The sequence below is a fragment of the Gobius niger genome, assembly GCF_951799975.1.
Source record: "Gobius niger genome assembly, chromosome: 22".
In the NCBI taxonomy this organism is placed as follows: Eukaryota; Metazoa; Chordata; class Actinopteri; order Gobiiformes; family Gobiidae; genus Gobius; species Gobius niger.
In genome coordinates, this window is record NC_136873.1 from 6,933,730 (window position 1) to 6,949,765 (window position 16,036).

The 16,036-nt window shown below is 39.0% G+C and overlaps 1 protein-coding gene across 1 annotated transcript in view; it reads left to right on the forward strand.

Annotated features, from left to right (window-relative positions):
- Positions 1 to 14,453, forward strand: part of LOC306981570 (uncharacterized protein) — a gene marked incomplete at its 5' end in the record, with an annotated part of 139,220 nt that extends 124,767 nt beyond the window's left edge. Inside the window, 8 exons of the mRNA XM_079581178.1 lie at positions 1,823 to 1,876; positions 4,913 to 4,966; positions 5,043 to 5,150; positions 7,818 to 7,871; positions 10,093 to 10,146; positions 10,232 to 10,276; positions 11,018 to 11,063; positions 14,408 to 14,453. Of these exons, the coding sequence (XP_079437304.1) occupies positions 1,823 to 1,876; positions 4,913 to 4,966; positions 5,043 to 5,150; positions 7,818 to 7,871; positions 10,093 to 10,146; positions 10,232 to 10,276; positions 11,018 to 11,063; positions 14,408 to 14,442 (450 nt within the window). The 3' untranslated portion in view covers positions 14,443 to 14,453. The remainder of the gene's footprint in view (positions 1 to 1,822; positions 1,877 to 4,912; positions 4,967 to 5,042; positions 5,151 to 7,817; positions 7,872 to 10,092; positions 10,147 to 10,231; positions 10,277 to 11,017; positions 11,064 to 14,407) is intronic.
- Between the last annotated feature and the right edge of the window lie 1,583 nt (positions 14,454 to 16,036).

The window sequence follows — 16,036 nt, forward strand, 5'->3', positions numbered from 1 at the left end:
AAAATGTCACAAGAAATTGACAAAAATTGACAAAAAAATTGATAAAAATGTGACGAAAAAAATTACAAAAATGTGACAAAAATGTGACAAAATGTGACAAAAAATGTGAGAAAAATGTGACGAAAAAATTACAAAAATGTGACAAAAAAATGACAAAAATGTGACGAAAAAATGACAAAAATGTGACAAAAATTTGACAAAAATGTGATAAAAATGTGACAAAATTGACAAAAATTTGACAAAATTGACAAAAATGTGATAAAAATTTGACAAAAATGTGATAAAAATTTGACAAAAAAATGACCAAATAATGACAAAAATGTGATTAAAAAAAATTGATCAAAAAGTGGCAAAAATGTCACAAAAATGTCACAAAAATGTCACAAGAAATTGACAAAAATTGACAAAAAAATGACAAAAATTTGACAAAATGTGACAAAAATTTTGATAAAAATGTGACGAAAAAATTACAAAAATGTGACGAAAAAATGACAAAAATGTGACAAAAAAATGACAAAAATGTGACGAAAAAATGACAAAAATGTGACAAAAATGTGACAAAAATTTGACAAAAATGTGATAAAAATGTGATAAAAATGTGACAAAATGTGACAAAAATGTGATAAAAATTTGACAAAAATGTGATAAAAATTTGACAAAAAAATGACCAAATAATGACAAAAATGTGATTAAAAAAAATTGATCAAAAAGTGGCAAAAATGTCACAAAAATGTCACAAAAATGTCACAAGAAATTGACAAAAATTGACAAAAAAATGACAAAAATTTGACAAAATGTGACAAAAATTTTGATAAAAATGTGACGAAAAAATGACAAAAATGTGACGAAAAAATTACAAAAATGTGACAAAATGTGACAAAAAATGTGAGAAAAATGTGACAAAAAAATTACAAAAATGTGACGAAAAAATTACAAAAATGTGACAAAAAAAATGACAAAAATGTGACGAAAAAATGACAAAAATGTGACAAAAATTTGACAAAAATGTGATAAAAATGTGATAAAAATGTGACAAAATGTGACAAAAATGTGATAAAAATTTGACAAAAATGTGATAAAAATTTGACAAAAAAATGACCAAATAATGACAAAAATGTGATTAAAAAAAATTGATGAAAAAGTGGCAAAAATGTCACAAAAATGTCACAAAAATGTCACAAGAAATTGACAAAAATTTGACAAAATGTGACAAAAAATTTGATAAAAATGTGACGAAAAAATGACAAAAATGTGACAAAAATGTGACGAAAAAATGACATAAAATGTGAAAAAAAAGACAAAAATTTGACAAAATGTGACAAAAAATGTGATGAAATGTGACGAAAAAATTACCAAAAAATGACAAAAATGTGACAAAAATTTGACAAAATGTGACAAAAATGTGATAAAAATTTGACAAAAAAATGACCAAATAATGACAAAAATGTGATTAAAAAAAATTGACGAAAAAATGACAAAAAGTTAAAAAAATGAGTTGAATGCCCAACAAAAGAACTATGTAAAAAAAAATGTGATGACGTGAGGAAAAAGATCCTCTCGGTTCAGGCGGGACTTAAGAGGTTAAGAATTACGTCGGCTACTATTTCTATTTCTCACGGTGTGACCTGAGCGGGGGTCACGAATCCCTTTTTACTGTTAAAATGGGGGTCGTGGCTCCAAAAGGTTGAGAACCACTGGATTAATCGATGGCAAAATACACCTAATCGTACTTGTCTCACGTAAACAAAGAGCAGCAGCATCGCAGTCCTGTTCTCTGAAAGCTCTTATCTGTGTTTGTGTCTGCCTTGTGTTTATTTTACAGGGGCCACTGGGGCCTGGTGGCGCTCGAGGAGAGCCTGGGTTTGAGGGGCCCGTGGTGAGTTTGAACACAAGATGACATCATTGCTCTGCTGTTGTGTTTGTGAGTGAGTGTTGGCCCTGGTCCCAGAAACGGCTTCATGAACCAGACATTACTATGTTCTTTGCAGGTTTGTGAAGGACTGGTGCACAGTGCCCTCTAGTGGACGACGTGTGCACTTGTGTTTTACACCTTTGTTGACTGTGTAACGATCTGATTCTACAGGACTTTTATGATTTGTAGTTGGTTACGCAGCAGCAGAGAAAACATCTAATAGAAAGAATGAACTGTTATAGAGACGGTTATAAAGGTCATTATAGAGCTCCACAGTCCCGCCTCCTCTCCGGTCCGGAAGTAAAACCCCCCATCCTTTGAGACCGTATTGATTTGGAAAAAAGTCTTTAACTCCGTAACTTCCGTCCTCTTGGGCTGAATCCAGCTCTGTGGTTCTAAAGCGACCGCAAAGTCAGACGCAGGTGAAAAAAGCACGTATGAGTAGGGCTGTGCAATTAATCGAAATTCGATTACGATTTCGGACTACAACAGTAAACGATTACAAAATTAGCATAATCGCAAAAAATCCATTATAATTTTTTTTTTTCAATTTTTTTTCTTCAAATGTTTTTTGTTTTTTTCAATTTTTTTTTCAATTTTTTTTTCTAATTTTTTGGATTTTTGTCTTTTTCTGCTGGATTTTTGTCAATTTTTTGATGGATTTTTGTCAAATTTTTGCTGGATTTTTGTCAATTTTTTTGATGGATTTTTGTCTATTTTTTGATGGATTTTTGTCACTTTTTTGATGGATTTTTGGCTCTTTTTTTGATGGATTTTTGTCACTTTTTTGATGGATTTTTTGTCACTTTTTTGATGGATTTTTGTCACTTTTTTTGATGGATTTTTGTCACTTTTTTGCTGGATTTTTGTCTTTTTTTTGCTGGATTTTTGTCACTTTTTTGCTGGATTTTGTCACTTTTTGATGGATTTTTTTCACTTTTTTGATGGATTTTTGTCACTTTTTTGATGGATTTTTTTTAAAGGCAACAAATAATCGTTTGAATAATCGTGATTTCAATAATGACAAAAATAATCGTGATTATTATTTTTTCAATAATCGAGCAGCCTAGATATAGATATAGAATATTCATACTCAGCCTAGTAGTGGGACCACTGGTTGGAAGGGAAGCAGCCGCAGCGTGTTGTGAATGAATGATGTATGATCTTTGTTTACATACGAGCCTTGTTTTATTGGATAATTTATAAACCCTTAACTGTACATCAACCTTAACTCTTTTGACTCAGAGTTGCTTTAAACTTTACTGCCATTTTCCCCTTTCCTTCGTTAACACCCGGTAGTAAAAAAGCTTCTTCTGTTGCCACTCTTCCCCTGGGACAGACAGATAAAAGATAAAACTACACCGCAAAAAGTGCCCGACTAAAAACAAGGAAAAACATCTTAAAATAAGACATTTTGTTTTGTTTTAAGGAAAATATGGTAACATTTTTTTTCTTGCTAAGAATTCTTATTTCTAGAATATTTTTCTCATCATAAAACAGGAAAGAAACACTAAATTTAAGCAAATAAATAACTAGAATTAAGCAAAATGTCCCCAGAAAATGGAATAATTTAAGGAAAACAGTCTTATTTTGTGAAAAATTGTGGTATTTTACTTAAATGTTGCTTGATTTAAGTAAAATGTTCTAAATTACACTCATTTTTGAGCAAAATGTTCTAAATAAATACTAATATTTAAGGGACCCGTCTCCATGATGTGGAGCCAGGCTGGAGGATTCACCTATTGTACATGTTTTTTAGTGGTAGACATGGGGAGAACATGCTCCACACAGAAAGGCCCCGTCCTGGTGGAATCGAACCCAGGACCTTCGAGCTGAGGCTCTAACCGCTGTGCCACCGACTTTAAAGAATGGAATGTATTATCTGTGAGAATCAGTTCTTAAATCAAGATCTTATTGTGATCTTATTTTTTCTTTGTCTAAAACTGAAGAAGATTCAAAAAGTTTTTCTTTCTTGTTACAAGAAAAATTAGCATGTTTTTTAGCAAATTTATCTGAGCAAGAAATGGCTAGATTTTATTTTCTCAAGAAAACTAGGCCAGTGTAACACCTCATTTGAAAGACCTACAAAACTAAATCTTTTTCCTCACGTCCGATTTTTTTTCAGCACTTTTTTTGTTGGGCAGTCGTCTCATTTTTGTCAAATTTTCGTGACTTTTTTGTCACTTTTTCGTCCATTTTTTCTCAATTTTTCGTCAAATTTTTCTCACTTTTTTTGCTAAATTTTTGTCCATTTTTGTCATTTTTTACTCATTTTTTTGTCACTTTCTAACGCCTCATTTGAAAGCTAAGATCTACAAAACTCATCTAAATGGATCATTTTCCTCACGTCATCAGATTTTTTTTCCATCATTTTTTTTCGGTATTCAAGTCATTTTTTTTTCACTTTTTTTTTTCACTTTGTGTCACATTTTTGTCATTTTTTGGTCATTTTTTTGTCATTAAAAAAAAAAAAAAATTAGAACATTTTAATGAAATTTTTGTCATTTTTTGTCACATTTTTTGTCATTTTTTCGTCATTTTTTCGTCACTTTTTTGTCAAAGTTTTCTCACTTTTTTGTCACATTTCCATCACTTTTTTTGTCTCAGTTTTGTCGCTATTTTCACACCTTTTTTCCAGAAGCTTTTGGACTGGGGTAAAGCCAAGGAAAGTTAGCATGTTTTTTAGCAAATATATCTGAACAAGAAATGGCTAGATTTTATTTTCTCAAGAAAACTTTGCTCAGTGAGACATTATTACTTTTTAGGGAAAAAATAAGCACTTATTTCTTAAAGTAGGACATTTTTTACTTGCTTAGAATCCACTTTTTGCAGTGTGTGACCATCCCTCATGTGGCCTCTCGTTCCTCTGTGCAGGGTCCACCCGGACAAAGGGCGATGCGGGATTTACCGGAGCTCCAGTGAGTGAGATGGAACTCAAGAATAATATCAGCAATATGGACTTCATGAGCAGCGTTTGTTATTGTTTTCTTTCCTGCTCAGGGAAACCGAGGTCCCGACGGGGACAAGGGGGAGCCGGGCCCAAAAGGAACCCGAGTATGAAGTCATATTAGACAAACAGTAAACAGCCCACGGTGGGACTGATGAGTGCTGGTTGTGTGTTTCCTCCCAGGGCGTGGAGGGGGCAGGAGGCATTATGGGCCCCCAGGGAGAGAGGGGCCCCACTGGTCTCCAGGGGTTCCCAGGAACAACGGGCCAACTGGGACCCAAAGGCCCAGAGGTATGGAACACTTGGACTACATTTTTATTTTGTACGAAATTTCAAATGATTATCAACGTCATTTGCGAAACCAGACTCTACCTCAGAATTATCTCACAGCTACAATCCAGCGTGGCTTGTTTACATGCGTGAGTTACATGTTTGACTCAAAAACGGAGCACACAAGCGGCCATTTTGTGTGACAAACGTGCACCGATGAGGGAGAGAGGGGGAACTTAGATGCTATGAATAAACTGATTTTTCTCACGTTGGTGCGACAATATCACCGACAGACGTCTGATTTTCCAACTTTGGACTCAGAGACGGTTTTTCCTATAAGTAAACTACGCAAGGTGTAATTGGCAGCGCAGTGGCTTATGGGATGGCACATAGCTCCTAATCACCGGTTAGTTAGCATCAGAGGTCCCTATGCTAAAGTGGTTATGATAGTTAGCATCAGAGGTCCCTATGCTAAAGTGGCTATGATAGTTAGCATCAGAGGTCCCTATGCTAAAGTGGCTATGATAGTTAGCACCAGAGGTCCCTATGCTAAAGTGGCTATGATAGTTAGCATCAGAGGTCCCTATGCTAAAGTGGCTATGATAGTTAGCATCAGAGGTCCCTATGCTAAAGTGGCCATGATAGTTAGCATCAGAGGTCCCTATGCTAAAGTGGCTATGATAGTTAGCACCAGAGGTCCCTATGCTAAAGTGGCCATGATAGTTAGCATCAGAGGTCCCTATGCTAAAGTGGCTATGATAGTTAGCATCAGAGGTCCCTATGCTAAAGTGGCTATGATAGTTAGCATCAGAGGTCCCTATGCTAAAGTGGCTATGATAGTTAGCATCAGAGGTCCCTATGCTAAAGTGGCTATGATAGTTAGCATCAGAGGTCCCTATGCTAAAGTGGCTATGATAGTTAGCATCAGAGGTCCCTATGCTAAAGTGGCTATGATAGTTAGCATCAGAGGTCCCTATGCTAAAGTGGCTATGATAGTTAGCATCAGAGGTCCCTATGCTAAAGTGGCTATGATAGTTAGCATCAGAGGTCCCTATGCTAAAGTGGCTATGATAGTTAGCATCAGAGGTCCCTATGCTAAAGTGGCCATGATAGTTAGCATCAGAGGTCCCTATGCTAAAGTGGCTATGATAGTTAGCATCAGAGGTCCCTATGCTAAAGTGGCTATGATAGTTAGCATCAGAGGTCCCTATGCTAAAGTGGCTATGATAGTTAGCATCAGAGGTCCCTATGCTAAAGTGGCTATGATAGTTAGCATCAGAGGTCCCTATGCTAAAGTGGCTATGATAGTTAGCATCAGAGGTCCCTATGCTAAAGTGGCTATGATAGTTAGCATCAGAGGTCTCTATACTTAAGTGGGTATGATAGTTAGCATCAGAGGTCCCTATGCTAAAGTGGCTATGATAGTTAGCATCAGAGGTCCCTATGCTAAAGTGGCTATGATAGTTAGCATCAGAGGTCCCTATGCTAAAGTGGCTATGATAGTTAGCATCAGAGGTCTCTATACTTAAGTGGGTATGATAGTTAGCATCAGAGGTCCCTATGCTAATGTGGCTATGATAGTTAGCATCAGAGGTCCCTATGCTAAAGTGGCTATGATAGTTAGCATCAGAGGTCCCTATGCTAAAGTGGCTATGATAGTTAGCATCAGAGGTCCCTATGCTAAAGTGGCTATGATAGTTAGCATCAGAGGTCCATATGCTAAAGTGGCTATGATAGTTAGCACCAGAGGTCCCTATGCTAAAGTGGCTATGATAGTTAGCACCAGAGGTCCCTATGCTAAAGTGGCTATGATAGTTAGCATCAGAGGTCCCTATGCTAAAGTGGCTATGATAGTTAGCACCAGAGGTCCCTATGCTAAAGTGGCTATGATAGTTAGCACCAGAGGTCCCTATGCTAAAGTGGCTATGATAGTTAGCATCAGAGGTCCCTATGCTAAAGTGGCTATGATAGTTAGCATCAGAGGTCCCTATGCTAAAGTGGCTATGATAGTTAGCATCAGAGGTCCCTATGCTAAAGTGGCTATGATAGTTAGCATCAGAGGTCCCTATGCTAAAGTGGGTATGATAGTTAGCACCAGAGGTCCCTATGCTAAAGTGGCTATGATAGTTAGCATCAGAGGTCCCTATGCTAAAGTGGCTATGATAGTTAGCATCAGAGGTCCCTATGCTTAAGTGGGTATGATAGTTAGCACCAGAGGTCCCTATGCTAAAGTGGCTATGATAGTTAGCATCAGAGGTCCCTATGCTAAAGTGACTGATAGTTAGCATCGAGGCTCCTTTTCCTAACTCCTTCGTAACTGACAGACCAATTCGGAAGCTTCTTGTCATGGCGGACACTGACGCACATCCGGTTTGGCGTAAGAGCTCTTACCAATTTACTGGTTTCGGACGCAGCACCAGTCTCACAGTGACTAAGTTGGTCAGTGGTTCTCACACAGAGGGGCAGGGCCTGAATAGAGGTCATTATGTTCCACTTCTGCCCTTTAGGGCCCCATAAGCTTCAATGATAAAATAATATTAAAATGTTTTTTTTCAGTTCTGCACAATACGTAGCACTTTTAATAAGGGATATTCACAGAGTACTGTAGGCGTCCATCAGTTCAGCCTCAGTGTCCAGTCGAACAGAAATGTTGACGTGCACTGTTTAGCCTCTGACCTCTTTCTGCAGGGCTCCGATGGAGAAGCAGGAGCTCAGGGAAAGACGGGACCTCAAGGGCCAAAGGTCGGTCATGATGCTCTGCACCCCCTCAACACATTTGGACACATTTTCAGTTCACATGAGCAAATGAAGGACGAGCTCTGAGCTTGTGCAGTGGAATTAACGGACATTTTTACCACTAGACCGCAGCCCCCCTGGTCTCGCACGTGAACGCAGCCGATTTAGTCTCACTCTTCATGCTGAGTAAGAGTAACATGCTGATGTGGTCACTAGTGATGGGCTAAACAAGCCGAGGCACCGATACAGGTGTCAAAAAGCAATGCCTCCGCCGAGCTGTATCACCGAGCAAATCACTCTGAGAAACGTCACATGACCGACACAGACACTGGCTGTTTCCCAATGTCCAGGATCCTCGGCGTCTCGACCACTTCGGACGTCATTCGTGTCATCACGGCGCCGCCAAGTGGTTCCATTTCACCTGGACCACTCGCCCCCTCGCAGCTCGACTCCTCCGTTTGGCTCATTTACGAAGGATACAGCTGTGGATCCTCCGCTGCCTCGGAGAGCTGACATTACCCATGATGCACTGCAACATTGTTTCTTTTTTCTTTTCTCGCAAAACTTTATTAGTTTGAACTCACTTAAAAAAGGTTTTGTTCCACATAAACGGTTTCCTGGCCTCCGTTATTCATAAAACAGTTGTTTAATGACATTTGATTATATAGATTGACATTTGATTATATGATTTGACACCTGACACGATCCGGAGGCCGTTCCATTTGAGCTCAAAGGCGGTGGAGAGAGGACACTCCACTCCGTTTTTGAGGAGCCGCCACCGAGGACGTCAACGAAGTGGCCAAACGGAGGACGGATCCTTGCAATTGAGAAACAGCCAGTGTGTCATTGTGTATCATGTAGAGTCATACGCAGTGAGCAGCAGCGAGCAGCAGGGGGCGCCAGTTGAACGAGAGCATCGCCTGGCTCATGTTGTCATTTGGGATTTATGCGATCCCGTGGGTGCTCCCGGGCTCAAGCGCCCGGCCTGGGCTGCTCAAATCTTTGGGCACGAGGCAATTCTGCCTTGATAACTAAATTATTCAATAGATAGCGAGTAAAGCACAAGAGTCATAGTTTTCTTCTCTTTCATGGCCATATTGAAGTGCAACGCAAACACACAGACTGATAGCCTAGCATCCTACATGAAAGCCACGGATATACTGTTCCTGTAGCTCTGTAAACAAAGTGTCCGGTTTGGAATCATAGGGTTCGAGTCAGATGATGGCCTATGGTGGTTATGTCTTTTGACTTGACATCCACTGGTAAACAAAAGGAGAAATACTTCTGGTGTCATATTATTGTCACAGGCACAATCCTTCATTAAATCTTGGTCAGTGACTTCATTTTTAGAAGATTGTATCACTGATACTTCTCATTAATTCTCATTTATTTGTTTCTACACTACAAAAAGTAAATATCAAGCATTGTCTTAATGACTAGAATTGAGGAAATGTTTCTTGTTTTGAGCGGTTTTCACTCATTTAGACACTTTTCCTGATCGGACCAAGTTTCCTTTGCTTGTTTGAGGACATTTCAGACCAGTTCTAGAGTAAATCTCGCTTGAAATAAGAAAGTAAAATTGCCAATGAGATAAGAACAATTTTCTTTCCCCATTGGCAAAGAAAATGACCTGAAATAAGGACGAAATGTATCGAAACGAGTCAGAAACATCTCAGAACAAGTGAAATAATCTCGGACAAACGCCCAAGAACTTCTTAACTAGTCAAAACAACTACAATTTTGATTATTATGCTCAAATTGAGATGTTTATACTGATCTAGTTAAGTACTTTTTGCAGTGTATTATCCTTGTCCGGAGCAGTTTTCCTTTTTCTAAATTCTCACTCTCAGCTGGTTAAACATCTCAATCCTGGTTCATATTTGTGAATGAGAATAAATGAGCTCAGTCCGTGTTGAGTTCGCTTTTTTCAGGCTCATTGCGGCAATGCTTTTTCACCACCAGATGGCGCCTTATAAGCCGACCAACACTGCATGATACAGTGTGATATATCATTTACCCATCACTAGTGGTCACCATACTCATCAGCATGTTAAAGTGAGGGTGCTCTCCACAAGGATAGACTGACAGAAAGTCCTCTCCTTTCCTTCTTAAATATGAAGTCAGATACAAACCCAAACATTAAACACATTTCCTCCCTCGTACACTCTTCTTTACCACCTTCTTTACAATCCGTCACATTTATTCGTGTGATTCTTGATGTGTGAAGGGGAGCAGAGGAGTGGACGGACGCGGCGGCAAACCCGGACCCCGAGGACAAAGGGTAGAGTCACAAAGCCGTCATTCACGATCGCTGCCGACATCACGCCCTGCAGTGTCGTAACGGATCACGTCTGTCATGTTCACAGGGCCGGGCCGGTGCCAGGGGTCACGAAGGTCAACCAGGCCCATCGGTAAATGGAAACCTTATTCTACTTTCTGATTCAATAGAGCTGTTCTTGAATGATTGTAATAGGGTATTTATTTGTAATGGTAATTCTTTCATTCACTGCATGTTTACAGTACCTATCTTGTAATCTAAATAAAATCTTTATGTTTAGCATTGTAAACATGACAAAATGTGCAAAAGTTCAAGGTGTATGAATACTTTCGAGAGGCACTGTATATGTAAACTTTTGGTTTTGGAAAAAGTCCTAAAAAATTCTAACAGTTAATTCTGTTTTCATGTCAGACAGTGAGGAAAACAAGCACATTTCTTTTTATAATGTGTTTTCATGTGTTTTTCTGTTTTCACTGGGAATGAAAAGGTATTCAAAGTTATTAAATGAATTGTACCAAAAACAAGGCCTTAAATGTCATTAAAAAGCATTCAACTGGATTCAAGCTGACATTAAATCTTACATTTCTTGGAAAATTATGACGTTGCTCAACAATTTTTACTGAAAATACCTGATAATCCTGATCTAAAACATGTTCAGTTGCAGTGTTGGCTGAAATTGCATTACATTGACTTGCTTTTGCCTGTTTAAACCCTGTAATTTAATGTCCTGGTTCTGAAACTGAAGAAAATTTGATGATTTTGACCAATACTGTATACAGCGATGACATTGGGCAAAGGAGAACCATTGTTTCAAGTGTTGATTTAAAGCAACGGCCAAGTTCCAGCATCTTTTGCTTCTCTTTTTTTTGTGCAGGGTTTGCCTGGACCTCCAGGACCAGTGGGAGCAGAAGGAAAGCCTGGTACACAGGTTCCCATTCTCTACCATATTCATAATAATCTACATTCATCCTAACACTTAACCAGACATTTCACTGATTTATTTATCGGGACGTCGTTAAGAAGAGCATTAATGTTTGTACTTGAATTTCGCTGGTTTTAAAGCAGTACTAAGTAACTCTTCCCCCTAGAGGCCATAAGCGCAACTGCAGGTGTCGTAGCAAGTTGCGATTTTTTTTACTTATTAAATGTCTTGGAGAGTAAATACTACGCTGACAGAAAAGGCGAAGGGAGAGAGGGATATTATACATCCAATTATACAACGGAAATATTTGTTTTCACTCAAACTTGGCTGTAAATACTGCTTAAAGTGACACTAGCCCGCAGTTAGCTTTGCCCATTAGCCTGTTAGCTTCTTCTTCTACATGGTTTTCTGGCCAGAGACACCAGGGGGAGATAAAAGACCCTCCAATCATCCCATAAACACTTGTATTACCCCCACAGGGAGGACTACGAAAAGTATTTATTAAGGTAAACACGTTACTTAGCACTGCTTTAAAAAAGGGGGAGACATTTAAAACTCCTTAAAGGCCCTATACCTTTTTTTTTTCTAGCTGTGAAGCGAAATTTGCCTTGTCCTCCTTCAGTATATTGTAAACTCAGACAATTGTGGAAATAATATTGCGCATAAAGCGTTTTTGTATCATTTTCATCAACTTGCAGGTGAGTTTGCTGAAAGGTGACATGTTAGAAATGTGTCCATATGGATGTTTATTCACGGCAGATCGTTACAGGAACACGCCAACGTTTTTTCATACTCAGGCCTCTCCCAGTATATTCCTATAGCTCCAAACGGGGGTGAAGTTGGAGGCCAGACAGGTACGCATCAAGAACATATCTCAGGATGGAAAAAACGGTGGCCTGTTCCTTTAAGTAAAAAAACTGCAGTCGTAGCTAGCGTTAGCATTAGCTCCCTTATTCATGTATTTATGGGCTGTTGAACCACTTTGCTCCTCTCCATGTCTTTGTATCTTTATTAAGTAGAAAACCACATTCATAATTCAGCATTTGTTAAAGTAGTTTTTGAATTATTAGAGAAAGTTTAGATTTTTCTCAATTTTTTCCCCCCTTAACTCATTGACTGCCAATGACGTGTATAGTCGTCAATTAGGTTTTTCAATGGGAACAGCTGCAGCAAAGCCTTCAGCATGTCTGGTGTTAAAATCTTAGTTGTGCTGCCTAATGCTGCCACCTAGTGACTCAATAAAAGAACTATAAGTTATTTTATCGAGTCGCTAGGTGGCAGCATTGCTCTTTCGTTTTCTCAGCTTTTTGGGTGATTTCACCTATTTTCAGCGGACGATTACTAAAGAATGGAAAGCGGTACAAACAAACTTTTGTTTTAGATGAAAGAAGAGAGTCTAATCTTTCTTTTGGTGGGTTTCGTGTTGACATAGACCTAGACCTACATTTTCTGTGGGTCAAAATGCTGAAAAACCTCTGGCAGTGGAGAGCTCTCTGATTTGAAAATGGCTGACAGTCAATGAGTTTTCAAACATGACCATATATGGGCGATGCCAGAGATGCCGTCTGTGTCTATCCCTTGAAAAATGATGGCTACTTTTATTGTGTTTTTCAAAATTACTAAAATATGGTCCAATACGCTGTCATCTGCAGTTTGTTGGCATGTTTGCAAAACCTTAGAAATGAAAACCGTATTTCAACATGAGAATGACGGTGAATTATCTTAAATTACACAACTCCCCTAGTGCCCCATTGACTGGCGTATTGCATCGTATTAAGACAAATGACATTAATGACAAAAAAATGACAAAAAAAATGACAAAAAAAATGACAAAAAAATGACAAAAAAATGACAAAAAATGACAAAAAAAAGGCAAAAAATGACAAAAAAAATGACAAAAAAAATGACAAAAAAATGACAAAAAATGACAAAAAAATGACAAAAAATGACAAAAAAATGACTAAAAAATGTCAAAAAAATGTCAAAAAAATGTCAAAAAAATGACAAAAAAAATGACCAAAAATGACCAAAAATGACCAAAAATGACCAAAAAATGACAAAAATATGAAAAAAAAAAAGACAAAAAAATGACCAAAAAAACAGACAAAAAACCAACAAAAAAATGACAAAAAAATTACAAAAAAAATTGACCAAAAAATGACCAAAAAATGACAAAAATGACAAAAAAATGAGAAAAAAAATGACAAAAAATGACCAAAAAATGACCAAAAAAATGACAAAAAAATGACAAAAAAATGAAAAAAATTACAAAAAAATGACTAAAAATGACAACAACAAAAAAAAAATGGAAAAAAAAATGCCAATGGGGTAAAAAAATTGCTCTCATCTCATTGGCATTTTTACTTTCTTATTTCAAGCGAGATTTACCCTAGAACTGGTCTGAAATCTCCTCAAACAAGCAAAGCAAACTTGGTCCGATCAGGAAAAGTGTCTAAATGAGTGAAAACCGCTCAAAACAAAGATACATTTCCTCAATTCAAGTCATTTAAGCCAATGCTTGATATTCACTTTTTGTAGTGTAAAATTCGAATCCTTGGAGGTTTTGTCGCATATCACAACAACAACAACATCCCTTCCATTTCCTTTGCTCTACAGTGAGTTCGACCTATATACTTCACCTATGATGAGCGATTACTCAGCTGAATGCAGTACGAGCTTTCTATTCTGTGCCCTAAAAATGTCAAGCTGATTTTTCAACGAACTCTGCCTTAAACCGTCCTCGCCAGCAGAGGGCAGTGTTTAGGCACAATATCCCATCTTGCATTCTAGGGAAAAATACTGCCTGTTTGTCTGTTTCTGCCAATCAGAGAGACCACAGACTCCCCGGCTTTGGGTCCTTCAGTCCTGGTTTAGTCCAGGTTCAGATCTGCTGCTGATCAGGAAACAGCGATTGATTTAGATAGTGTGTCCTCAGTTTCAGTCATTCTGCAGCCATTTCTAAAAAGATTAAACCGTGTCAAGGAGTTCAGGGGCTTTCTCTTTCTGTGCATCTGTCGCTCGTCTGAGGGGATTCACGGTCGGATCCAAGGTTCGCCGCTTAGTGACCTCTGTCCTTGGTCATGGCAACCCAGCCTACAGAACTGCATTTTGTTATAACACTAGAAAAATGTATCACAACTGTTCCCTCCATTGTGTAACAAAGCGACAAGGCCTCCCTGACTTTAACCTATTCCTCACCTGACACCTCATACCTCACCTTTTAGAAACAAACTCCACCATATCAGCGTGTTCCTCATGAATCAATGAACTGATTAAAACCCAGTGAAGCTGCAGTTCTGGATCCGGCTCCGTGCTGACTGTTGTTTTGTGGGTGTGTTTCAGGGGCCTCCAGGGGCGGAGGGCTGTGTCGGGAGTAAAGGGCCAGCGGTGAGTGATATAAACCTCATCTAAACCTTTTTTTCCCTCTATTTGTTGAATGAAATGAGTTTTGTTTTCAGAAGGAAAGACGAATAATTCCAGATTCTCGCTCTCCACCACCTTCATTGTCTCAGCAGTTACTTTTGTTTGTGTGTTTTAGGGTTTCGTGGGTGTTTCTGGGGAGAGAGGAGCCGACGGCCCGCCTGGATCTCCTGTAAGTTTCTCTTTATTTAATCCCTAAAAGAAAGAGCAGTCTGGTTAAGTCTGGTTTACCTATGAAATAGACATGTCCTATGACCTTTGATATTTAAAAGAAATGACTTAATGATGTCTCTGGAGTGGTTGCAATTATGCTCTTAAGGCGAGACATGGCAGGTGAAAGTATTGTTTTTTTTGGTGTTCACAGACCGTTAAAAAGAATAGACGATTCCTCCTCACTCCTCCCCGTTTGCCACAATGACTGAGGAGTGAGGGGGAAATCATGGCGGGTTTACAGACTCCTCCTCCCCTGCTGTCAATCAAAGTCCGGCCCTCATTAGTACGTGATGTCTAAATAAACTTCTTACGAAAACCAGCCTTTCTTTAATTGTAAGTTTAATGGTTTTGTACAGCCCAATATCACAACAAAAGTCGCCTCACAGCTGCACCAAACATCAAGGCAATAAAACAGAGCAATAGATATGACAATTTAAAGTTCAGGTAAATCTAATGTCCAATATGAGGTAGCGACGAGCGGCGTGGGCGTCCCCCGTCCTTAGACTCTCCAGCACGGCGAGGAAAAACTCAAAAACCCGCCAGGAGAAAAGAGAAACCTTGGGGAGAACCACAGAAGGAGAGATCCACTCCCATGGACGGACAGGCTATAGAGACCCAGGGCCGAAGGATCCCTCAGCAGACGGGCCGAGATCACACACCGTCCAGTCCTCAGATTCCAGAATGTAGGTTCCTCCGTTCACCCAGGTTCCTCTGTTCGATCTAGACAGGCACTCCCGAGGGGGGTGGACAGGAGACACCATGTGAATAGTGATGAACAGACTACAGATAAATTCAATTTTGCATCATAATAAGACAAAGTCTGCAATAAGAAGAAGAGGATAGCGCTCAGTGGACCGTACTTCCTACAGCAGTGTTCCTCTTGAGGCAGCTTCACTTCAGGCTGCGGGTCAGAGCTTTACCAAACTGACCTGATTATAAGCTAATTCAAAGAGGTACGTTTTGAGCCTAGTCTTAAATGTAGGGACTGTGTCTGCTTCTTTAACGTGGGCTGGGAGTTTATTCCATAATACCGAAGCTTGGTAGCTAAAGGCGCTGCCTCCTACAGTGATTTTGGAGACTCGAGGAATCACTAGTAGCCCTGAGTTTTGAGAGCGGAGAGCTCTGGTTGGCTGATATGGAATGACAGCACTAACCGACAGGAGGAACTTCTAGCTGTAGAAAGTTTAGGAAAATTAGAAACCAGGCTTTAAAGTTGTTATTAACGTGTCTAAAGTGCAGTGTTTTCTAATTGGAGACTAGCGGCTATATGGAGGTACTACAGTAATGGCTCCCCCTAGTGTCAGCAGCCAGCGGCCTGGAAGAGCGGAGAAATGTGTG